At 42.9% G+C, this 26,514-nt stretch overlaps 1 protein-coding gene across 3 annotated transcripts in view; it reads right to left on the bottom strand.

Moving 5' to 3' along the window:
* LOC138303787 (DEP domain-containing mTOR-interacting protein-like) overlaps positions 1–26,514 on the bottom strand; it is a 140,233-nt gene that overhangs the window by 70,983 nt on the left and 42,736 nt on the right. For all 3 annotated transcript variants that reach the window (XM_069243198.1, XM_069243196.1, XM_069243197.1), the window contains 2 exons: positions 23,239–23,417; positions 7,289–7,412 (listed from right to left, as the gene is read on the bottom strand). In XM_069243198.1, the coding sequence (XP_069099299.1) occupies positions 7,289–7,412; positions 23,239–23,417 (303 nt within the window). The remainder of the gene's footprint in view (positions 1–7,288; positions 7,413–23,238; positions 23,418–26,514) is intronic.

Raw genomic sequence — 26,514 nt, 5'->3', positions numbered from 1 at the left:
AGCTGTTCTGTCAACATGGAAATCCATTCACACATCAGATCCTGCGTGATTGAGGATGAAAAGCTAGTCTGATGGGAAGTATATTAGGAAGTAGAGAAACATTTAAGGTAGTCAGATAAAATGTTTTACAAACAAGTGGATAAACTTGCCAATGCCTAAAGCACCTGGGAATAGCGTTTCAGATAAGTCAGTGAACGGAGTGCATGGGCGGGGTTGTGATGGGAAAGCCGGAGATGCAGATGGCCAAGAAAAAACATAACTGGTAGAGCATGCTATTGTACAATAGAAGGCAAGTGAGGGTCTTTTGATGAAAAGAAGGTAAAGACGGAAACTCGCCAAGGAACAAAAAGTGAAAAACTGCAAATGTCCTGTTGGAGCTTGTAGACCTAAAGCTGGACACTTTACTGGTGGGGGAGGTGGGGGGGGGATAAGAAACATACTTGGTCTACCCTTCTAGAAGACGAGGTAAGACGCTTTAACGTGGAACACAGTGATGCCTCCACATTACAATGATTGCAGGTAACGCACGACTTTATGATCAGCACAAAAAGAGCTTCCAGGGCACTAATGAAAGAGGGTCTTAGATTTCAGCCAAATGCTGCTTTTTCTGGGAACATGATTTTGATTGGGCCGATGATGTGTGCTTTCTCTGAAAATAGTGCATGTATTCCAGTTTTTGTCTTGGGCCAAAGCCTATATTCAAAACAGATGGACTGAGGTGGTTATGGTAGCAATCTACTGATCATGACAATAGGACTGATTTGTTTACGATGAAATACTATGATAAAGGCAGTAGGACTGACATATTTATTTATAAAAGTATATGTTAGCATCAATCCATTTTACTGTGTATTGTTATTGCTCTCTCCTAAAGCCTGAACAGAAGAATCAATTTTGTTACATGGAATCTGACAGATTACTATATTAGTCAAGGGCTTTGGTGTAACTTACTCTGTGACAAATGGTGGGTAAAGAAGCTTTGCTCTGTGAGAATCCTTGTTAGACCCTCTCAGAAGGGAGAATTCCGCTTAACCACCTGAAATGTCATAACTGTATTCACGATGGTCGCCAGTTTAAGCAACCTCCATGGGCTGGTGGTGTTTACGGTGTCATGACAATGGTAAAGGACAGAAGCCTTATCAGCTCACAGGCCAAACTTATATCAGATTTCTTAGGTGTAATCTGTTTATGACAAAGCTAGTATGCCTTACTTATTTATTGTGAAAACATATGTCAAAAGAAATAGGCTTTTAAGTGTTATTGCACTGCGCTAAAGTATGTGGCAAGTGGTTTGTTACATCCAATCTCGCAGATTGTCATGGAAGGCAAGGGTTTTAGTGATCAGGAGACAGAGGGGATACAAGATCTGCCCTTTTGTAATCCTTATAAGATCTCCCTAGCACAGTTTTCGTGTTGTTACCCCTCTGGCAAACCCTGGTTATTGAAGATAGGCAATAGGAGAGATTATGTTTTACTTTGCACGTTGTAATATTTTATACTTTTTAGTTTTTTCTTATATGCCTAATAATTATTGTATGAAAAAGCTTAAGCTTAACAAGCAATGGGTTTCAAGTTGTTATTTTGGCAAGCCAGTGATATCAACTATAGCTCTGATTGGTTGATTATGAAAAAGTATTTCAAATGCCGACAGTAGGCCATTTTTATTTACAATGTAACACGTGTTACAGAAAATAAACCTAAAAGGTTGAATAGTTTTTGAACTGTGGGAAAGACTGCAGTTAGGTTTTGTGTTAAATGAAATCTCATAGACTACCTTTGCAGGGAAGGATTTTCATGTTGGTTACCCAATTTAACAAACCCTAGTGGTAGATTTGCACTGTAATAATTCTGCTAGTATCTCTAAGGACGGCCTGATAGGCTGAGCTGTTTGCCAAGACCTTGTAGCAAGCAAAGCGTAAAATAATACATGCATCCATATATAAAAATATACATCCATATGGAATTCCAGAGGGTCTTTAAGTCAGCCTTTTTCTTCCATTGGTCTGTCAACTACACTCTGCATCCATCCATGACAGTGTACTGCATAGGGGAAAGGTTCAGCCTACATCAGTCATTGGCTCTCTTGCCCTATGTATGGTGGTATTTTCTGATGACATGCAAATGAGCACACTTAAGTGTCAGCAATGGTTGGCTAGTCCTATTGTTTCATTTTTCTCCTTTTATAGTTCCCCCTTCATTCTTTGCTTCTATTCTTTTTATTTTCATTTTTTAAGGAGGATACTACAACGCACCAGTCAGTGCTAACAAGTCACTTCCTTTCTACTCATTTCATTTGCAGTACACCCTATCCTGTGTCGCCAATTCTTATTAACCAGGCAATCATTATATAACGCTGATGTGCAGTGTATTGTTTTACAGCCATATTTGATTTTTCAAACTTTTATAGGCTATGAACAATACCACTGCAAGAACGATACCGTGGCTATGTCTACTTTTGTGTGCAAGCATATGCCCACAGTACGTTTATTTTTTCTTTAACGAATAATGAATAGTATTTGTAAAGTGCAGCTTATCATCCCACTTATCATCCCGGGGGAGGGGGGATCCAGGAGCTTGTGGTTGTTGCTGTGTGTCCACGGTATTCCAGCCATGTGTTGAGTTTTTACTGAAGTCGAGGAGGGTGTGCAAGGTGCGAAGGTGGGGGGGACGTTGTTCCAGTTCTTAGCAGCTAAGTAGGAGAAGGAGCTCCACACCAGCTGCGTCGGACTTTCAGGGCATGATCGAGGGTGAGAGTTGTTGAGCGGAGCTCCCTGGTAGGCTGGTGGAAGGAGAATCTGTAGTTGATTAGCTTTGGTCTGAAGTTGTGGAGGGCTTTGTAGACGATGGTGATAACTTTTAATTTGCATCTCTTGTGCACTGGCAGCCAGTATAGACCTCTGAGGTGGGGAGTGATGTGGGTTCTTCTGGGAAGGTCTAGGATGAGTCTCGCTGCTCCATTCTGGATTGTCTGGAGGCGGTGGATGAGCTGGTTGGGGAGTCCGACGTAGAGGGCGTTTCCATAGTCCAGTCTGCTGGTGATGATGGCTTGAGTGACCGTCTTTTTGGTTTCAATGGGGATCCATTTGAAGATCTTCTATAGCATGCAGAGGTTGTGAAAGGTGGAGGAGGCCACTGGGTTTATCTGCTGCTTGGAGGTCAGTCTGCTGTCAATGATGATGGCAGGGTTGCGGCGTGGTCAGCCAATAATGGGGGTTGATAAAGCATGGAGGGCCACCAGAAGTCATCTCACGGGGAGGGGTTGCTTCTGAAGATAATCACTTCCTTCTTGACCGTGTTCAGTTTCAAGCAGTTGGATTTCATCCAGTTGGCGATGTGTGCCATGGCGTTGCTGAAGTTGTCTCTGAGGGTGGCGTGCTCTTCAGCAAGGGAGACTATTAGTTGGGTGTTGTTGGCATAAGAGATGATTTTGAGTCAATGGGAGTGAACAATCTCAGCCAATGGCACGACATAAACGTTGAAGAGGGTGGAGCTGAGAGAGGATCCCTGGGGGATGCTTCATATGTTGCTCTTAGGTTCAGAGTTGAAGGGTTGGAGGTGGACCCTCTGAGTCCGGCCTGTGATGAAAGCCTGGATCCATTTGATAACGTTGCATCAGATCTGAATGTAGTGGAGTCTGGTGGTGAGAACAAAGTGGGAGATGGTGTTGAACACGGCAGAGAGGTGTAGAAGGATCAGGGGCATTTCTCTCCACCTGATGGGACCTGATGACGTCCATTGCGGCAATAAGGGTGATCTCGGTGCTGTGGGTGGAGTGGAAACCGCAATGTGTGGAGTCGAGCAGGTTGTATTTTTCCAGGTGTTTGGAGAGCTGTTTATGGATGGCTTTTTCCAGGACCTTGGCTGGGAAAGGGAGCAGAGAGATGGGGTGGTAATGTTTGAGTTTGCAGGGGTCAGTGGAGAGTTTTTTTCAGGAGTGGTTTGACCTCTGCTTGTTTCCATGCTTCGGGGATGGTGGCAGTCCTGATGGAGGTGTTGACGATGGGAGAGAGAATGCTGCTGATTTCTTTCTGGCCCAGAATGAAGATGTAATGTGGGCAGGGGTCATTGGGTGAGCCAAAGTGGGTTGAGTTCATGAGAGTGTCTGTTTCCTGGATGGATAGTGGCTTCCAGTCCATGATGAGGTGGCTGGGGGAGTCCTCAGAAATGGTCAGTAGGTTTTCGATGCCTGTAGGTTGGGGCTGTAAGTTTCTGTAGATGGCTGTGATTTTGTTGTGGAAATAGTCAGCCAGTGAATTGCAGAGTGCCTTGGTGGATGAATTGTGTTTTTGGTGGCTGCCGGGCAGAACACTTTGACAATCTTGAAGAGTTTTTTCAGGTGGTTGGTGCTTCTCTCGATGCGGCTAAGGCAATCTTTGTTGCTTCTTTGAGAGATTGGTTAAGGAATGACAGCCGGCATACGTAATGCAGATTAAACAAAAAAAGTTTTCAAAGCTTTTTGAAAATGAAATTTTATTCTGGGTGTCAAGAATCTTTTATGGAAGATGATTCCAAGCATGTGGAGAACCACAGGATGTTGACCTGTTGCCAAGACCTGAATCTGGCCCCCCAGTACCAACGTTGGCAACTTTGGCCATTACACCACACCCTTTCCTTTAGTACATGTCTATCCATGTGCACTTGTGGGCTGCTGTCTAATCATACAATCTTGAAGAGGTTTTTCAGGTGGTTGGTGCTTCCCTCGATGCGGCTAAGGCAATCTTTTTTGCTTCTTTGAGAGATTGGTTAAGGAATGACAGCCGGCATACGTAATGCAGATTAAACAAAAAAAGTTTTCAAAGCTTTTTGAAAATGAAATTTTATTCTGGGTGTCAAGAATCTTTTATGGAAGATGATTCCAAGCATGTGGAGAACCACAGGATGTTGACTTGTTGCCAAGACCTGAACCTGGCCCCCCAGTACCAACGTTGGCAACTTTGGCCATTACACCACACCCTTTCCTTTAGTACATGTCTATCCATGTGCACTTGTGGGCTGCTGTCTAATCATACAACCTAGATACATATTTGTGTTGTGGTATCATCCGTTAATGTGTGTTTCCTCTGGTGTATCTGATGCTGTGTCTTTAAGTATGCCTTTGCAGCTTTCACTTAGTGCGGCAGTGTGTGGTAATGTCCATGTGTGTATTAGCTTGTGTGTTTTTGTGCCAGTTTATCAATGCATTACTTTGAGTTTGTTGACCCTCTGTAGCTCTCATTTATTGTCCGGCCAACCCTATGACATCACATTCATTCCTAAAAGCCTATGATTTATCTGTGTATGTATGTTTTGGTTTGTAGCTTTGTGTCTCTTTGTGCCCAGGGGTTTGTGTGGTGGGGAGGCAGTGATGGGCAGATGGAAGACCTGGTTACTAAGCACCGTTCTTTGTTTATTTTCATAGGATTCTGTTGGGTGTGGGAGTGTCTGTGCTCTGTTGCTGCATGTGCCAGTGAGATTCAGTGTTTGGGTGGCTTTTTCTTGATTTGTACCTTTATACATCCATACTTTGATTTTGACTTTGAGTCTCTAAGTGATGATCTACTGGGTGTGTGTGTGCATGCATCTCCCAAACCCTCTCTATATACTTCCACTCTGAGTGCTGCTATGTGTCTTTGCATTCCATTGATAGTCTTATAAGTCTCTGTTGCTATTTGTGTCTGTCGGACCATGTATCTACATGCCTCTTTGTTCTTTTCTGCCTGGTGTATGGATGTGTCTTGTTTTGTCCTGTGTGCCTTGCTGTATGTTGTTTATATGTGTGTCGGCTTGTCTGTGTGTGCCTGTTTCATGTTGGGTATCAATTGTCTGTGTGATTCACGATTCATCTGTTTTGTTTAGGTGCGCGTTTCTAGAAGATGGTGGAACTGGGCTGATGGAAACAGATTTAGCTGTATATGTTTAACATTTAATGGGGAAATGCCTTTGTTTTAGCTCTAAACAGAAATATGTTAAGGATGACTATGATAGGTACTTTGTATGTGCACCCTGAGGTCAGGTTGGAAGAGCTAGCTGGCAATACCCCGACAAAGCCTGCCTACCAAAGGATGAGAGTTGCTGGATGTTGTGTCAATGACCCACCTCAGTATGCTACAGGCAATCCCTAACCCCTTGGGATGCTGGTAGTACTATGTTGGATTGAAGTAACATGCGCTCTTCTGCAAAAGAGAATTACCACCTGCAAGGTTTTATAAACAATCATTTGATGATAATGAAGCAGATTCCTAGTTACTCAATAATGTCCTGAATCCCAACTTGGGACATACTATGGTAGTTGTTATCAGGTCAAGGTGGCCACTGAAAAGAAATACCATAAACCCTTTGAATAAAGATGATTAATGCATACTTGAACTAAGCACAGACAATCCAGGAGTAAAGATTGTTCTAAAGGCAGATCTGGCTCTTTTTCATGTTTCACTTCCCTATAAGAAATAATAAGAGGCATACCATTTTCTTATCTATGGATTCTATTCCTGATTGCAATCTGGCATTTAATTTCTATAGCAAAGTTGTAAATATTTCCTAAAGTTGGTCATTCTACTGAAATTTTAGACGAGGCATGGATAGAAATATAATGACTTTTAAAGACAATTTTTTTGAAAATCTTAGACACATTTCCAAAATCCAAGTCATATTTTTGAAGTTTTGTAATCTCAGTATTGGTTGGTTTGCCCACACATCAACTGAAAATTGGCTTTGCCACAATATTTAAATCTACAAGATTCAACAACAGAGTTCAGAACTGGAAGAAATTACTATTTTCTACCAGTTAAAATATTTGATGGATTTTCCATCCAAACCTAAAGTTTACTATTTTGCATATGGAATTCTGTTGAAATTCTTTATGATCCATATTTGGCAATCTTCTCCATTTCCCTCTAACACAGATACTGATTGTACTTTATTGTAAATATAAAAAATCTTTCAAAATATAACTTTTTTATAGCTACTCCATTCTGAGTTTGCCATTTCTCTAGAATTGCCTTTTAGTGGTTAATGTAATATAATTTGTGGATATCTTTATTCCAATACTGAATTACTGAAGAATATGAATATTCATATTGTGCAAAGTGCTCAGAAAAACTCTAGCTTCATCTGTGTAGATGATTTAAATGCTTGTGAAGTGAGAATTTTCACAAACCTTTATTCTCCACAAAAGGAGCTTCCTCCTCTGGTAAAAAGTTTATGTGAGGAGCACGATCATCTTCAAAGGGTTTAGCCGCTCAGAATCTATCATCATTAGCATGCAACAAGGGAATTGGATTTGTAAAATTCTTTACTTTTTTATACTTACATTTCATATAGACTTTGGCCTCGCATGAACACCTTGACATCCTTGTTCAAGGGGAAGGTCCCATCGTCCTTGCGGAAGCGATATAGGAGCTTGGCATCTTTGTAATCAGAATACTCATCACATACTAGGAAGAAAAATAGCAAGTCAAAGTCAGTCCACCCTAGTGCCCTTTAGTGGCATATGTCTACATAAGGCCAAGTTTATGTTTTATGGACACTGTTAGCTTAGCATAAAGTCAATGGTGTTTGAAGAAAAGTAACAAGACAGTAAATTATAGTAGGATTTCCAGTTACTTCACACCGGGACAGGGACACACTAAAACTTATCATAGAATATGTTGAACTCCTCACACCTGGAGATGGAACTGCACATTCATAATAGCACAGAAAGTTATTCAGGAACATTAGAAGTTTCTGTGTGGTGATCCTCATTAGATGTAATCAGAGACATTCATGGGGCACCTGAGAGACAGGGAAGAGGTCATGAATCAGGCAAAAGCTTTACGCTGTATGTAGTTACACATATAATAATAAATATCTCAGGGATCCCACCAACATAATTCTTACTGCTATGATTCTTAAATTCTTACTAGATGTACTACATAAAGTCAATACTGGAAAACATCATAAGACTGTGGGGTCATTAGGAGTTTGGCGGACGGAAACATCCATCCGCCAAACTCCTGACGAGGATACTGCCACCAGCCCCATTGAAACTTTCCCACTGGGTTTACTGCTGGAAACCAAGGTTTCTGCCAGTCAGCCCAGTGGGAAAGGTGTGGCAGCATTGTTCCTGGCTCATAACCGAACCGGCAGCAATTCTGCCACACACAGGGTGCACCAGCACCCTTAAAAAATATGCACAATTTGCACAGCACGTAGTGTGCATTTCAAAGGTGCTGGGCAGGGGGACCCCTGCGTTGCCTATGCAACGGGCATAGGCAGTGCAGGGGCCCCCCTGTGGCCACACCACCTGTTCTCTCCCAGCCTTTTCATGGTGGTGAGACCTCCATGAAAAGGCTGGCGAAAAACAAGGTTGTAATCAGCAGGGTGGCACTGAGTTCATCGCCCCCCGGCTGATTACAACCAGGAGCACCGTCAGCCCGTCGGGCAGGGGCGGGTTCTCTTTTAGGGCTGAGGGGCTATGCCCCTCTGAAATTCCTACACATTCACATAAAAAAAAAATAGATCGATTTGTTTAGAGATATGATCGTATCTCTAAACACATCGATGCATTTAAGTCTGGACTGTCTGTCCAAGGCGGCCTGCCCCGCTTTGGAGCACAAGACGGAAGCCAGGCAATAAATGAACTTTGTACACTGTGACGCACGATGGAGGGTTGACTGCACTAAACCCCTTCATTTCTATTGTGGTCTATGGCAGTATCCACTGTAGGCCAGTGACCCTTTTAGTGTCATGGTTTCAGGCGTTGGAGTCTTCATCCAAGTGTGAGGGCAGCCACCTGTCATTAACAGGCATAGATCCCACCCTTTCCCCATTCGTCACACAGTAGGAGTGAATGCAAGCACGTGTGATTTAGTGTCTTGTCTTCGGTAACGGTGTTATAATGCTCATCTTGTTTTATTTTTATTGTACTGAGACCCCTTGTCACGCTGACCTCCCCCATGTGGCACCCCAGGCCCTGGCTGCAGATCGCTGGCTCCTTTTGAAGTGGAGCTGCTGTATTTTTTTTTTTTTTGACACTGTTCCAAACGACGAGCACGATTTTTGCTGCATGGCAAAATGGATCCAAATATCCGAGTCAAGTGCAAGGGGAAAAATACACGCTTACAGTAAAGGCAGTTATCTGCTGTATGGTGATAAAGCTTGCCCTATCTTCATGCCCTTAACAATAATGCCACAAACATGGATTAATATGTGAACAATGCATGTTAAAATGTGTGTCAGCCATTTAGTTCCCCTTATTTCACATGTTTTGCTTAGTGTTGCATTCTTCAAGAGAGTTAGCTGTTTCATGATGCTGTGTTTCTGTGCATCTTGCATAGTGCATACTTTGATTTCTGACAGGTGTTTATGAGGGGCTTCGATTGAGAGCACTGGTGCTGAGTCTGAAGGCAAAGCAAAGTGCCTGACATTGTGTTGGTCTCTGCAGAACACACAGAACAATGGTCATGTATTCCAATTGCAAAGGAAATTCTGTGTAAATATGTGTGAAGAGGTGTGTAGAGGTCAAAATATTTAGAAGGCAAAAGCAAAATGAAATAAAGTGTTTAGATTGCTTAAATGTTAATGAGTGCAGTATATGTTTGGGTTGGTAAAATGAGGGAGAAGCGAGGGAGTACATTCGGGGGAGAGGGAAAAGAGGGTGCTGAAGAGGAAAGAGAGGAGGTTGAAAATGTGCAGATGGATGAGATGTGAAGAGAAAAAAGCCAAACATACCTAACAGAAAGCACACATAACTGAAGGCCGTACTCCTTCCACGGGGCTCAGTATTATTTAATTCACAGTCACACAATTTCAGAAGTGAAACATTTGCAATGTTAATTAATAACTAATAATTGTTGTTACTCATTTACCTAAAACAGCTAACAACCATTGACAAAACCAATAGTATTGAGAAGGTGTTGTGTTATGTTTCTGGATACAATAACATCTCAGAGAGAAACCAAAATACAGGCTGGGTAGCACACTATGGGACTCACAGAAATGTATTTTACATGTTCCCTTCCAGAGAGCTCCCACTTTTACTTCCCACTTAAAGGTCCGTCTGCGTATATTTCTGTATGATTGATTGCAGCCGACAGCTGTGGGTGCTTCCTGCTGCCTGGTTAGAGCATTTTCTCCCGAAGTTGGTCCTGCATGAAGTGCAAGACACTGGGCAAGCACACACTTTAAAGGGCCTGAAGTTGTTGCGCTGTACAATTTGCACATTAAAGTAACTGTTGAACATAAATAATGCAGTAAGATATGGAGCAGTTTTTAATGTGTTTAGTATTTCAAGACTACGGGGGTCATTAGGAGTCAGACTCACGTTGGTGGTCGGACTGCCACCAATGCAGCGGTCCAAGTGCCACATTATGACCACAGCAGTCGTGCTGCGGTCGGACCGCCAACACTGCCAGCATCAGAGATCCCGGTGGTCTGGTGGTTGCGGCGGTCCTAAACTGCCAGGGCAGAGCTGCAAGCAGCACTGCCCTGGGGATTACGACCTCATTATCCACCAGCGATTTCATGGCGGTAATACCGTCATGAAAAGGTTGGAGGAGAACAGATGCAGTGGACCCCAGCTGGGACCCTGACCTGCCCATGCACTTAGCATGGGCAATGCAGGGGTCCCCCGGCCAGCACCATCGCAATTTTCACTGTCTGCTTGGCAAGACAGTGAACATTGCCAGGGTGCTGGTGCACCCAACATCCTACAGCTTTGTTGCAGGCTTTGCTGACCTAGCGGGGAAACTCTTAATTGGCCATGCGGGGAGGTAGCCACTATGGCTGCAACCTCCCCATCAGAAGTTCGGCGGATGGTCAAAACCGTCCGCTGAAAGTGGAATGAGGTCCTATATGTTCACACTGCTTTATAAACCTTGCTTTCTGACTAAATTCATTTGCTTTCAAATACACGATTTGTCAATCATTTTTTAGTTTTTTTCTTGCGAGGAGGACTCACCCTGGACCCCAGGTTTGTCCATTTAGTTTCCTCGCTTCACTCGCTACATAAAAGTCATACCCAACTTTTACACCCCACTACTTTCAAATGTCACAAGCCCCCACTGCTATCGGGATCTTGGATCCTGGCAGGGACAGTGGTAGGTTGGCAGGTCTGTCTGTCAACCTCATAATGTTGCAGACAGACAGCTGCGGCATTCTGACCACAATCGCTAGTCTGGCGGTCTTGTGACCGCCAGACTCTTAATCTGCCCCTATGTGACAATATGCAATGGAAGAGCAAGTGAACACTCCAGATCAGAGTTAATATAATCATACTGAGGTCGAGAGTATCTAGTAACGTGAAGTCTATTGAGATTTCTGTGATCCGGGGTTTGACAAATGAGAACGGCAGGGACACAAAAGTGAAAGATGTAGCAAAAGAAAAGAGTAGTAAAACCTAAATGTTTTGGTGTTAATGGATATAAATCTCATAAATTAAAATGATTCAATATTCATAATAGAATTTACGGAGGTTGAGCACCATTTTGTTTTGATCAATCAAAGTTTATTGAAATCAATGACAGTTAATTACCAGCATCCCTTCAAACAACTGAAATGCCAATCAATCCACTGTGTTCACTAGGAGCAATGTACACTCAAAAAAGCTAAATTAAGACTGTCAGTATATCTCAAGCACAAATTAAGAAGTGAACATTTAGACGCAATCAACCTCAAGACCTACATAACTAGAATAGTCCAAATCATTTTGCCTACCCAAGCCTTACATTTTTGTATATTAGAGATAAGATAATGGACCATCTCATGACTAGAAGGATGGGGGTTGGTCTTGAAGAACCACACTTACCTCCCGCCCTGCCTGCAATATTGGAAGTACTGAGAAATACTTTAACAATCAAACAGATACTAGAAGATATAGATGCTGGGGCAAAACCATTATATTACAATTTTTGCAGATCAGTACTTAGGGTACTGCAAACACTTGTTGAGACTCTGGCCAAATGTTTCAATGTTTAGTCATACATTTTCAATCGTTTGCAGTGAGGCAGCTTTCCAAATTTTGCACCCTCCCTTAATACTACTTCCTTCTCTTGCCTCCTTTCTTTCTATCCTTAGTTCCTTAGTTCCTTCTTTCCATTTTTCTTTTGTTCCTTCCAAACATCTTGTATCCCGTTTTTTTTTTTTCCCTTTATCTTTCTTTCCTTGATTGGATTCTTTCTTTCCTTTGTTTGTGCTCTCATTCCATTTGCCTCAATTACATTTTCTTTTTCACTGTAACCCTGTTCAGTTTCTGTGCCACCCTAAGCTCCCACCAGACATCTGTGTTATTGTATCTTCATTTCTTTGTGTGATTTATTGAATTCTGCTTCAGACTTGTGAGCTGGAAGTTGCAGCTCAAAGTGAAGAGTCACAAAATCCACAATATCCAATGTAATCTGTCTAGTGACACCCCAGCTCTGGCTGATATAGAGGGAACTTCACCACACCCTTGTTAGCAGCACAAAGTAATATATCTCTATTATTTCATCCCAAAACATGAGTGGGGCAGTCTTTTATGACTATTTTTGGTGCTGCTTCTCTTCCTTCTGGAAAAACTTAACCATCCCATTTTGACAGTTTGGGGACTCCTAACCCATTCTCACTGTTTAAATATCCTCATCGCCACATTGTAGAGTTGATGATGTAAATATGACTTCTCTTGCTTACGTTGATATTTAATATTTATTCCCTAATAGAGCACCACACAAAAGAGGAACCTGGTATGATACTGGACAAGTTCTCTTTGACATCACTTGAAATACCAACACACTTTTGAAGAACACAGTATTGGCTTTGCATACCTTGTATGTAAACTACCAAAACATAATACATCTATATATAGGTCAGTATATCAAAATATAAAAATATATAGCAATACTTGTAATTTAGTTAAAATATGAAGTTGCATAAATAATAACATATTAAATGATTGTTTAAATTATTAGTGTAAATTGAATATATATATATATATATATATATATTTATATATGTATATAGACTTTAAAAAGAATAAAAATAACATTTTAAAATGTTTTTTAAAATGTGTACCATATATTAACAATAATTAAAAAAAATCAACATATGATGGGCATATCACACTTAATTAAAACAATAAAATTATTAGAAAACCAACAAAAATAAAACTTAAACATAATTATATTTTTATTTATAAATAATGTAAACATTAAAAGCAAAAATAAAAAATAGTTAGAATGCAAAATAAAGAGCATTATAGAACATGTTGGACTTTGGAGGAGTCAGATTTATTATTCTAACACCAATGCAACCAAAAGCAGGAAAGTGTTGGATTTTGGAGGGATTAACGGCCTAGTTATGAGTCTGGCAGTCACAAGACTGCCAGACACGCGGTGACGGTCTGAACCACCTCCTCTGTGGTGGCCCGACCACCACATTACGACCCTGGCGGTCCCACCGCTAGGATCGGTGATCCTGATGAGCTGAGGGTGGGTGCAGGTTGTAATCAGCCATAGCGGTTCTGCACGCAGCACAGCTCTGCTGATTACAACCTGGTTTTCTTCCAGCATTTTCATGGCTGTTTCACGCCATGAAAAGGCTGGAAGAGAACAGGTGGAGAGGGCCACAGAGGGCCGCTGCACTGTCCATGCCTGTGGCATGGGCAGTGCAGGGGTCTCCCTGCCCAGCACTCTCGTAATGCAGACAGTGAGCATTACGAGGGTGCTGGTGCCCCCTGCGGGTGGCTGCATGGCCACCGGCTCACTTATGATTCGGGGACAAAGCTGTTGCCACTATTCTGCTGGGTTGACAGGTGGAAACCTTGCTTTCTGCCCGTCAGCCTAGCGGGAAAGTCATAATAGGTCGGGCAGGGAGGTCACCAATACAGTGGTGGGTACTTTGTCATGAGTTTGGTGGACGGGTGTTCCCATCTGCCAAATTCATAATTAGGCCCTATATATACTATTCCCACTTCAATCTCAGCAGTAGTAGGGAATATTTTGAACTGTGGAGAAGCTAGCAGCATCATTTTCCCCACTCCAATGTAAGCAAAATTAGGAAAAGTATTGGACTTTGGCTGGGCTACATATACTATTCCCAACCCAATGAAAACAAAAGCTGGGAAAGTGTTGAAGCTTTCTGGAGGTAAATTTACTATTCACACTCCAAGACTGGCAAAAGTAGATAAAGTTTTGGACTTTGGAGGTGCAAAATGTAATATTCCCACTTCAACCTTAGCAAAAACAGGGAAAGTGCTGGCATTTGGCAGGGCTGGATTTACTATTCACACTCCCATGTAAGCAACAGTAGGGGAACTGTTGAACTGTAGAGGGGTTAGATTTATTATTCCCACTCCAAAGTAAGCAAAAGCAAAGAAAGTGTGCATTGGATCAGTTAGATTTACTATGCTTAATCCAATCTAAGCAATAGAAGGGAAATTATTGGGCTTTGGAGAGGTTAAAGTTACTTTTTGATCTTCAAAGTAAGCACGAGCAGGGAAAGTTATAGACTTTGGAGGGGTTATATTTACTATTCATACTCCATTCTGATCAATAGTTGGGAAAGTGTTGAACTTTGGAGGGGGTTGTTTACTGTTCTCATTTCAATATAAGAAAAACAGGGAAAATGTTGTACTTTGAAGAGTTTAGATTTACTATTACAATTCCAACCCAAGCAACAGTAGGGAAAGTGCTGGACTTTGAAGGGATTAGATTTACTATTCCCACTCCAAGATAAGCAATAGTATTGAAAGTGTTGGACTTCAGTGGGGTTAGATTTACTATTCCCACTCCAAACTTAGCAACAGTTGACAAAATGTTGTACTTTAGATGTTTCGATATAACATTCCAATTCCTAAACTGAACAAAAACCTTTAGGAAAAAATAATATTGCAAAATGAATTTCAAAAATATAAAAAAATATTTAAAATAAATGGACTTCCCTACCCAAAAACCACCAACAAACATCAAGTGTATAAAAAAAAGTTATAAATAAAGCCATAATGTTAGATTCTTTATTAAATACAACAAATCATAAATACAAAAATATTCCAAAATGCATTATTAATTACACTGATCAACAATTTAAGAATTAATTAAAAAACTAAAAAACTATTAAAGTAAAAATAAATAAAATAACTTACATAATCAATAAAATTCGTTAAAAATCAACAAAAATGTATAATTACAATAACTTATAACTTCCCACCCTAATTAGAACCACCAGGATTTTACGATTTAGGAATTGTGTAAAAATGCCAGGATTTTCACAAAAGGCCACAACATTTCTTTAATGAACTGCTTTCTTTAACCCCTAATTATGGTCCCTGCCCTGTTGTGCTGAGCTTATCAATAAAAGGAGGCTGGGCAGGAGAGAGGCGTTTTTGTACTCCCTGCCTCATGGCTTGTTGAATATGCAGTACCTGCTCCATAGCCAGGAGCAAAAAAAAAGACTGCAGGAGACCAGGATTAAAGAGGTATGTTAATGTCCCAGCCTCCTTTAGCAGGCTTTCGCTCTTAAACCCCCACATCCACAGTGGCATTTATTTTTTTATTCACTCCCATCCCAGGCAGTTTTCATAGATAATCACTCCCTACAACTCCCTTCCCATCCTCCGTCCCCTCCCTTTAATCCCCCTTGCACTAGTCCTCGTCTTTCTCACCTACCCACTCTCTGTGGCACCCATCACGCATAATTAATACCTGAAATAGATGGTGCTGGAGGGGAGCTGTTACATGAGCTCCCTCCACCCTCTTTACTTCTTAATTTAAGGTGTGAGGAGGGTGGATGGGGCTACAGTAACATCTCCCTTCAGTAGCATGTATTAGATGACAGAAAGCATGTCCGCAGGGTGGGTTAAGAGACAGCACAGGTTTGAAATGTAAATCTGCAGGCTCTCTGGCACAAAACATTTGTCATCCCAGCGCTGTCATGCTGTGCAGTGCTGGCTTGCTGGCCTCTCATATGGGCCACAGTATTTTTGTGACAAGCAATAAACATGTCTGTCACAAAAATACTGCAATTCTTCTTTTTTTAATTTTTTAGTTTGAGCCTGCAAAATTTGGCAACAATATGGCAATATTCTGTGTGTTCTACCTAACCCATTACAAATCCAACAACCAAGTAAAAAAAATTAAAGTTTTAAACAATTTAAATTACACATTACACATTACAAACTATACTAGCATATTTAAAATAACAATTAATCAATTAAATACTAAACATAATTACCAATTATTATTGAATTAACATTACAAATTAAAACTGCAAAACAATGTTTATTTTAAATAACTTCCCACACTAGTCCCCTACAATCCAAGAACCCTTTACTAAATGAACTAAATGAAAAATTACTACTTGAATTTAATAAAGTTTAAATTACCTATTACAAACTGCCCTAAAAACAATTATTTTCATAATACTAATTTGTTTGTTGTACTAAACTTAGCGAAGTTGGAGAGAGTAGCAGTGGCACCAGTCAGAGCTGCCCCTAAATCCCGGGGAAATGCCAGATTTCATAAAGAGCCAGTCAGGCCATGGATCTAGCCAAAAATGTATTGTCAAAGATAGAACAACATTGCAGACTATGCAAGTTATGTTTTATAGATTGGTTAGTTGCTAAACAGCCTCATGGTTTTAAGTACAAAATGCAAGTTGAATAGTGGCCAGTCCTCAGTTGATGTTCAAAGGGTGACTGGATTATTAGTAGTAGAAATTCGAATAGAAATATATGTAAGTAATTCCAGTTGTTACACTTTTACAAATTGTCAAGTGAGTAAAAACCGGTAACATTCAATGATCCATTTAATAATATACTATTTGTGTAAAGTTGTTTCAACACTTTATTATTAAAAGATGAGTCATCCTCTGGACCAGCATAATGAGTTGGAGCATTAAGAGTGAATTGGCTTATTTTCCCGTAGGGCCAGCCTTGTACCCGGTCCCTTTTGCAGGGTCACCTCAAACATGTTGCCTTCATCCCTCCTGTTTTCTGAACCCATTTCTGTTAGCTTTAGGACTCTTCACACTTTACCACTGCTAAGGTGTTTGTGCTCTCTCCACTAAACATGAAGAAATTGGCTTACACCCAATTGGCCTATTTCATTTACCTGTGAGTCACTAGTAAAGTGGTACTACAGGAACTCAGTGCCTGTAAATTAAATGCTACCAGTGGGCCTGGTGCACTTATAGTGACACCAACTTAAGTAGCCCTTTGAAACATGTCTCAGATATGCCATTGCAGTCTGTGTGTGCAGTTTTAAACTGCCATTTCAACCTGGCAAAATAATTATTTTGCCAGGCCCCAATCTTCCTTTTTAATACATATAAGTCACACCTAAGGTGTCCCTAGTAGCCCATAGGAAAGGGTATGTTGTATTTAAAATGTTTGACATGTAATTTTAAGTGTACCTGTCCAGTTCTGAAAACCTCTCAACTTTGTTTTTCAGTGTTGCAAGACCTACCTCCCACATAGGACAACATTGGGTTACCTTATTATATTTAATAAGTGATAAATTTTGTTTTGGAGCAGGTAGGAATGTTATGTTTGGTGTCTAAGGAATTGTGATGTAAAACCCTTGTTAATGATAAAGTCGGATTTTAAGTCACATTTCTGAAAATTTCACTTTTGGAAAGTTGGCATTTTCTTGCCCTAATCTTAGTGCCTACAACCTGTTCCTGGGTCACATGTCTAGGTGTAGTTGGTAGTTGGCCTTTGTGTATTCCTCCCAGTCACATAATAGAGGGTCTGGGTGTGGCAGAATGGGCGATCCTGACTTGAGGCGGAGCTCTTACCTGTCATGCTTGTACTTCAAATACTCTGCTTCAGCATACAAAGGACTTCACACTAGCCTATTGTGCCTGCAGACAGACTGGGACCAGGGCACAGAAGCAGGAAATTCCAGACGCTTCTATCAGGAGAAGACTTCAAACGTTTCTTCTGCTTCAAAGTCGGCACCAGGTATAAAAAAGGGACCCTCAGACCTGCTCTTCAGTACATTGCTGGACCTGTGGATACTGTAGAAGTGGGACTTCCCAGCTGACCTGTTGCACTGGACCTGCCTGAACCTGGAACTGCGCCTGCCCGAGATCTGCCCTACTGCCTCAGAAGGCAGACTGGACCTGCACCCTTCATCCCAGGCTGAAGCGACTCCAAAAACAGCTGACTGACCTTCTGTTCTGAGCTACAGGGACACAACAACTCCAGAGGTCTCCCTGCAACTTCCCAATGTACCTTCTGCACTGGACCTGCCTGGATCGGACATTGGACCTGCCTGAGCCCTTCTTGCATCTGCTGGAGTTAGTTGCTGATCCCCAAGAGGTGTCTCCCAGGTTCTCGTCCCTTGGTGTGGTATCAGTTGAGCTCATCCTTGACGAAAATGAGAAATCCTAAGGTTTTTAGCTCTTTGTGACAGCAAACTGGCCTGTGCATGCCAAGATCATGCCACCTGCACCGAGCACCAACGTGAAGCTCCAAAAAGCAAAACTCTTCGTACTAAAGTGACTGCCAGCCATGACCAGCAACACGAGAGCCGCACTATGCTCCACAGCATTGACTGCCCTCTGTGACCACCAATGCGAAGCTCCAGAAATGACCTTCCGCAAGGCCTGACAGGATATTCATGCTCCAGTGACGACTGTCCGAGACTCTTAGCCTGCTCTATGCGCTACAGCGATGTTCCCACTGCTCCTATGGGCCCCCTCTACAGCAAATGAAACTCTTCCCGGTGGAATTTAAAAGGTAACTTTTTCAGCAGGACAAAACCGGTTCCTGCATCAGGCCCAGGTTCCATTGCGGTCAGCCTGAGCTTGTGATTTTCACCAAGACTTTCACAACCAGATAACCGTCAGTGGCACTTTGTGCTTTTAGGCACCATGCTTACCTTATATCTTTGAAATTGCACATCTTTGGTTCTACTGAGTGACTTATGTTGTTTTGATATCAAATCATTTATTACATTTTACTCTATTTTTCTAAATTGGTGTGGGTTTTCTCTTGTGTTGTAGTTTCGCGTTATTACTGTTTATGTGTTGCATACATACTTTACACATTGCCTCTAAGTTAAGCCTCACTGCTTTTGTGCCAAGCTACCACTTGGTTGAGCAAAGGTTAATTTAGTGACTTTTGTGGTTTATGCTGACAAGGATTGTTGCTGTTGCTTGAGAAGGGCTCTCACCCCCTCAGCTAGCAACCCAATTTCTCATAGCCAGGGTAAAATCATAACGAAACATCAGCACCTGATTTTTCTGCTAGCTTCTTTCACAGTAGAGTCCAATGTTGAGGCTACCATCTTTAGCAGCAGTAGCTGACTCTTAGGCAGGAGTCTAGATCTAAATGACTCTATAAGCAACTAAAAAGTCACAAAATGTGATGAGGACCTGTAGGAGAAAATATTTGTCATCTATTTATTTAGAAATTCTAGGAAGATACAGGAGCCAGCACTTGAATATGAGTGGTGTAAATTCTCCACTATTTTTTTAGGAATAGCAATCAGTTTGCTTTAGAAAAAAATGTAGTAGTTTAGTAAAGTACTAGTGGGTTGATTCTGTCATTTTTTCCATACGCATTGTCTCTGTTAATTTCTGTTTGAAAGCAAACGAATTGTCAGCATTTGCTGTTTTTATCAATGATTAACTGACAGTCCCTCAAATTTCTGGCCTCCTCTATGAAATATCAGCCGGTAGGCAACCTTAGGGCAAATATTCGAAGCATTTTCTGCTACCGCCTAACAAAATGATGAATAAAATACGTATACGTATATCCTCTTTTCAGGAAGGCTTTGTTGAAACAATCAAAAATAAAAAGAATATGTTTTCGATGCTAAGATTGAATTTCAAGCATTTCTTGAGAGAGCTAAGTCCATAAAAAGCTAAACAGAAGTACAAAAAATGAACAATGAAGTTATAGTTCTCCATGAATTTCAATGTGTTTAAAGGATGACTACCAGATTTCAGCGTCTTTATTCTTAAAGTGACAGGCTTAGAGTTTATTTCCCATCAAGGTGTCCTAGGGTTCCACTCTCCACTTTGTGTTCCCTGATAGGGACAAACTCCATTGATTATTCTGCTTTTCATATGTTGTGTCAAATGATAAATATAATGCGGGAAAATGAGCCTCACACATCATCTAATGCTTCCATTTTGTGTCAGTTATTCCTAAAATCCTAGGCGGCGGAGTATCAGGACGTGTGGCTATGTGGTGGGTGATGACGTCCTCTGCTCTCCAGACTTAGAGTGCCCCAGTGACCGCAAGTGACGCAATAACAAAGAGAAAATGGTGGCCATCCTCTACATGATTTAATGAAGAACCAATGAAATGCTGCTTACATTGGCCTCTCTTCGGATACCCAAGATACCAATCATGTTATTTGATGTCACTAAGCTCGCCATTCAAAACTTCGCAATGTCACTCGCTGTGGAGACTCAAAGGTTTGAGGGGTTTGGAAGAGTTCGCCTTAGGCCTTGCTGTCACTGGCAGGAAGAGGTCAATGGCGGAACGTGCCTGTTTTCGTAAGGAGCAAATTTGGTTCGTGCCAAAGGCACGTGAGCATCATTTGACGATTAATGGTTAACAAGTCCGAGGACGGTAACCGGGAAACGACTCACTAAAAATACCCACGCGTTCTCTCAAGATACTAAAATCACTACCCTGGGGAACACATTAATCAGCGCCGTACTCACCTGGGAGCAAAGGGCAGAGACTGGAGGCGCCCTCCCCCCGCGCAACCAAGGTGATGGTACAGGCGGCTGGGTCTGCTGGGGCCTCCCCGTCAGAGTGACACCTTCAAGCTTATTGTTGTTTGTATGGCTTAAAGCAACCTCTGGCCCAGGTGAAAGCGGACTCCTGCTGGGTGGATGAGCGTGAAGATGGATGTGGTGGCACAGGGAGTGAAAACGATGTACAGAAGATTACATCGAAAGAACTTGAGCCGAGAGAAAAAATAGAGTTTGAACTCAGAACATTTTATTTTTTACGCAGGCTTATAGATAAATAATCCAGCCCATGTTGTTGGTACTTAACAGGTCCGGTAAATATCCCATGGCCTTCCGACCCACTTGTCACCAGTGAACTAACTCTAAGGGATCATCCCTTGACCCTACTATCACAAGACATGCCGATGGGTGCCCTCATTGTGTCAACCACTCTAGGATGAAAAATGAGTTTAGTTATATAAAAGAGCTGCTGTCAGAGGGCATAGCTTCCATTGATTCAGCAGGTGCAGTGGCACCAGGGCACAGAGACCTGCGGGGCCCACTGTACTATAATTGTTGCTGTATTTTACAGTTGGAACAGTGGCAAGTGGACTCACTTTCTTCCTTGTGCTAAGGTCTGGCTACATCACTGACTCCAATCTGTCAAAGGCACGGAGATATAACTAGTGATGAATGTGCAGACTACACTCACGGTTGTCATATCATCATGGAGTAAAGAATGACCCATGTCAGTTTGCCACCAAAATGCTTGTGTGTCACCGGGTGGATAGATGTCCTAGAGCATCTGGTCAGCAGACAATGAAGGGTCAGAGATGGGCAAGAATAAAAGGGAATAAGGAGACCCAAAGCAGAGAGTGCTGATGGAGAAAGGCCTGGGAGAGTGGCTGAAGAGAGAGAGATGAAATTAAAAAGAAATAAGAAAATATTTAAAGAATGGCAAAAAGAGTGTGACGTGGCACTGAGAGGAATGAAAGTCAAGATGCATAGAGCAAGAGGTGGGACTCAGGGGAAGCACCAGAGCTGGCATTTGTTGCTAAAATAAATAGGCGCCCAGCCCAATGTTTTTCTTATGAGCCTGGTGCTGGTGTTGCTAAATGCCAGCTTTGGATACCGAGGCTAGATAGTCTTGATTCTACTCATGCCGCTGTCTTCCACCACAAAACACCTCCTGTCTCTTTGTCTCACTTTTGCATGTTCTTTTTCACCCCTGCATCCCCAGTGCACTTATTTTTGTGGGCCGGGGCTTATTCTTCTGCCTCAAGCATTGCTGCGAAGGACACATACGGATGAAGGGAAAAACGAAAAAGCGTCACCATGGGAGAATCAGAAAGCTGCTAGAGTGAGATGAAAGGGCAGGAAGTGGCTGCAAATAGACTGAAGAGGCCGGAGATGGCTTCAGGATTACGCTACCTGAGTATTCCGTGTTCACACATTTAATTGCAGCAGCCGCGTGTTTGAGGAGGGCTTTGGGCACTAGCACCTTTTTATTTACAAATTAAGCACTGGCATCCACATCCCTTTTTTCCTATGTGTCTCTTTTTCCTTTTCTTTACTATTCTAACTCAAGTAATAGCCAGTTTGCTCTCTGGAGCCAGGTTGTGCAAAGGTTACACCGTGGCAGCAGTCAGGGATCGAGGTTCAGTTGTGCTTTCCAAACACTGAAGTACATGTACTAAAGTTTTGCCCGGGCACGCAAGTGCCGCAGATCAAAGTAAACCCCAGTCCTTATGCACAATAAAGCCTAAAGCCCTGAGTGCAGCAAGCACCCAAGCAGCTGTTGGTAAATCAACTCTTAAATGTTTCTGGAACTACAAATGTTTTTGTTACTCTTTCGCCATAGATGCATCTTGATCCCTTTGTATTTAAACATATGTAATGAATGTACACTAATGAATGCACACATACTGCTTAGAAATGCTGCACACGTTGCAGAAGGCAACTAGAGAAACATCTGCACTCGAATGCACCATTTTTCCCTAAACCAGTTCCCTGTATGGCATAGGCCACAGATAAAACTTGCCAAACACCACCTCCGCTGGGTGTTTAAATTATTCAATTAAACAAGCATCAGTGAAAAATGGCGTTAACTGAGGTCTCATTCTCTTGGGTAGAGTGATCAGCTCCACACTGGGTTTGACTTTTGCACTACTACTGTTAATAATCAATATGGTGTTGAAAGTGCAGTGCAAAGTTTCAGTTGTATTAAGATATCAGGCTGGCTGTGTTGAAAAAACATTGACAATTTGAAAATACCAATGCAACTGCAGGGAAAATAAATATGTGATAGATATGTTATAACCAACACAGAGTTCAGAGAGTTAAATATTTGCCTCTGAAAAATGCAGTGATCTGAAGTTCACAAGTCCACGTCCCTGCAAGGCCAGCTCAGCCATCCATCCTTCAGAGGACAGTCAAATGAGTTGCCTTAAATTGAGTAATATGTACATTGTAATTTACAGCACTTAGAAACAAAGGGAAATGTGGTATGAAGTACTTTATAAAAAAAACAAGTTAAGACTATTGGCGTACTTTAACACAAGGGAGAATGACATTGTTTAAGTGTCGGCTTAAGATCTGCAGCAACTGACGTCTTCTCACCATGGTGGATGATGGTGTGGTCCATAAGCTTCTGCATCAGCCGGTTGCCTGTCTCACGGTCGGGTGCCTCCTTGTGTTCGATCAGCCAATCCGTGAGCTCCTTGGCCACAAAGCAGTTGGGATAGGTGCGCAGGTGGTAGCGGCGGTCTTTGATAAGTTTTGCGTCATGAAGTCGCAGCCTTAAACAGAATGGGCAGGTTTCGTGTGAGTAGGTCATTTTCATATCTACTTATACCACAGTCATCAATGCAGGTGCTTCTCACCACCTCATCATCCACATAATAGCGTAAACTTGTCACATGTACTTGAAAACAGATCATAATGTAGCTGTGTACACCTCCTTTTGATGTGTAAGTGTTATTCAGGGTCCTTTGAACAGTGAACTTTAACTATTAAAAAACTCACCAAAATTTCGATCACACCATATAAGTCACCACAATGAATATATAGTGTGGACCATGATGCCTTCCACCACCTTAACACTGGTAATAAAGGAGCATATTGCACTCAGCGGATCTGCATTTATGGTGTATACTATGCTGTTTGTGCATGTGTGCCATGTTGTTACACCACATCAACTCAGCAAATAACATTTTTATGAAATAACTATTTTAAATATATTAATTTAATTCATAAAGAATATTTGTAAATAATAATTAAAAAACATTCTCTCCCTCACTAATATTTGTATTTTGATGTAACATATACTAGGGTGGTCATTATGAACATGGCAGTGTGGCCCGCCATGCTGGTGGTGGCGGGTAAAACCGCCAGCCGGCATGGCAGGCCACACTGCCACATAATGTACCTCAAGAGGGCCGCCATCGGCAGCCCTCACTCACCGTCAGGCTGCCTCCGTCAGGCAGCCTGGCGGCAGTCGGAAACATTATCCGACATGGCAGCGGTGCTGCCCCTCGGATAATGTTTCCTCTGCCACCAGCCTTTCCCTGGCGGGTTCCCCTGCCAGGGAAGGGCTGGCAGAAGGGGTGCACCAGGGCACCCCTGGGGGCCCCTGCACTGCCCATGCACTTGGCATGGGTATTGCAGGGGCCCGGCCCAGGGCCCCATCACGCAGGTCACTGCCCGAGTTTCGGGCAGTGATCTGCGCGACGGGTGCAGCTGCACCCACCGCACAGAGGCATTGGTGGGGGCTCCATGTGGAGCCGCTGTCAATGTCCTGGCCAGGCCTTCCTGTGGGCCGGCGGGTGGAAACAATGTTTCCACCCGCCGGCCCACAGGAAGGTTCCTAATACGGCCCGCGGGGATCAGGGGACGCTGGCGGTCAGTGTTTTGACCGCCGGCATGAACACAGCAGTTTTTACCACCGTGTTCATAATGACGCCTAAATGCCATTTGCATTTTACACATTTTAAATTATTTTTCATTTTTCATAAAAGCTTCAACATTTAGTTTATTGTTCTAATTAAGTTCATTATTACATTTTGAAATAATAAAATAATAATTAATTATATGTATTCTTATGGGGGGTGTGGCTAATTGGCCATGATGGTGGTCGTCTAATCGCGTAGCTCCTGGTCCAGGACCACTGATATTGAAATATCCATACCCAAATGGGACTGTCTGTCGAGGGGGGAGACGGCAGCCACCCTTGACTGACAAGCGAACACTAAATGGAGCAAATATAAGCTCCTGTCCATCACTGTGCTGGCGAAGACGAGCTGCGGAGAGAGACGGGCCTGGTGAGCGGCCGGCCACGCTCGGATGCGACAGCCTCGAAACGAGCAGAACATTGGGGTGGGTCGGGGCCGGACGCAGAGGTCTAGCGGGGGTGTGGTCGAGATTGGCCGGGAAGAGCTTGGGCTGTGACGCCAGAAGCCCCCTCTGCTCCCAGGTGGCCGCTCCCACCCCCCCCCTGAGGAGTACCGCGAAAGCCTGGTGTGGGGAAGAGCTGATGCGCCCGGGGGCAGGGAACGCTAGAGGCCTCGAGTTGGGAGGAACGCAGATAGGGGAGAAACACTGCCGAGTAGCCTCGCTTCTACTAACGGTGAGTGACGCTCATACGAGACGTCAACGAGGACTGAAACAGGCAGCGAATGAAGGGCGTGACAGGCGTCCACTTCTGGATCCCAAAACTGCCACTGTGACTTACCGGTGAGAGCGAGAGCCGGCGGCCAGTGGGAGATGCTGTGAGGGTCAGGGACTGCATTGGAGCGAGCCCCTCGCTGGACCAACTATTGGGACTGGAGTACCGATCTCTCAAGTAAGGTGCACTGTGCTTGGGCGAGACCATGGGCCGTACAAAGGGCAAACACTGGGATGGCACTGGGATGCCAACCCCAGGGAATTATGTGCCTGCCACAGCAATAGACACTCCAATGGATAAACTGGACGTTATATTACAAGAAATTAGAGAATCACGTCTGGCACTAGAACAAAGACTAGGCTCTATCATGATGGAACTTGGTATCCTGAAAGATGATTAAAAAAAACGAATGGACAGAATAAAGCAAACGGAAACAGATGTCACTACCCTCCTCCCTGCCCACAAAGAAAGTGAGAGCGCAATTCAACACCTATAACAGCAGGTGGAAGCCATGCAAGAGCGAGTCGAAGATGCAGAAGGATGATCACGCAGTAATAATGTCCGTATAGTTGGCCTTCCGGAGGGAAAAGAAGGGCGAGATGCCACACAATATGTAGAGACATGGCTGAAAACGATAGCAACGGATGGGCTATTGACTCACTTCATGATAGAGAGAGCACACCAAGTCCCGGGTAGGAGGCCTCCACCAGGGGCGCCACCCTGGCCCATGGTAGCCCGGGTGTTGTACTACAGAGATCGTGACACCCTGCTGCGAGCAGTAGAGAAACAGACCCCATCATCGTAGATAATGCTCAAGTATCCTTATACCCAGATTACATGTTGGCAGTCCAGAGGCGTAGGGCTTCCTTCCAGTCAGTAAAGAAACGACTACGAGCGGAGGGGCTATCATATGCCCTACTGTTTCTGGCCCGATTGCGCACCACACACAACCAAAAAGCTAATTTCTTTGAAACACCTGAATTGGTGCGTGACTGGCTGGACACAACCTTCCCGCACTCGAGCCACAAAGAACAAAGTGATGCTCTGCCACCGAAACAGGCCCATCAGCCCCACAAAGACAGGCAAGCCCTACAACACCCAACACGAAGAAATACTGGACCAACATTGTCGCAAGTATTGAAAAGTCAGAGAGCAGCAATACAGTCAGCATACTCCATACAAAGAGAAGGATCTCCTCCTCCCAGCATTGCCTCCTCTGTGGACAGCACTGT

Source organism: Pleurodeles waltl, chromosome 7, assembly GCF_031143425.1.
Source record: "Pleurodeles waltl isolate 20211129_DDA chromosome 7, aPleWal1.hap1.20221129, whole genome shotgun sequence".
In the NCBI taxonomy this organism is placed as follows: Eukaryota; Metazoa; Chordata; class Amphibia; order Caudata; family Salamandridae; genus Pleurodeles; species Pleurodeles waltl.
This window is presented reverse-complemented; position numbering and strand designations above follow the sequence as displayed.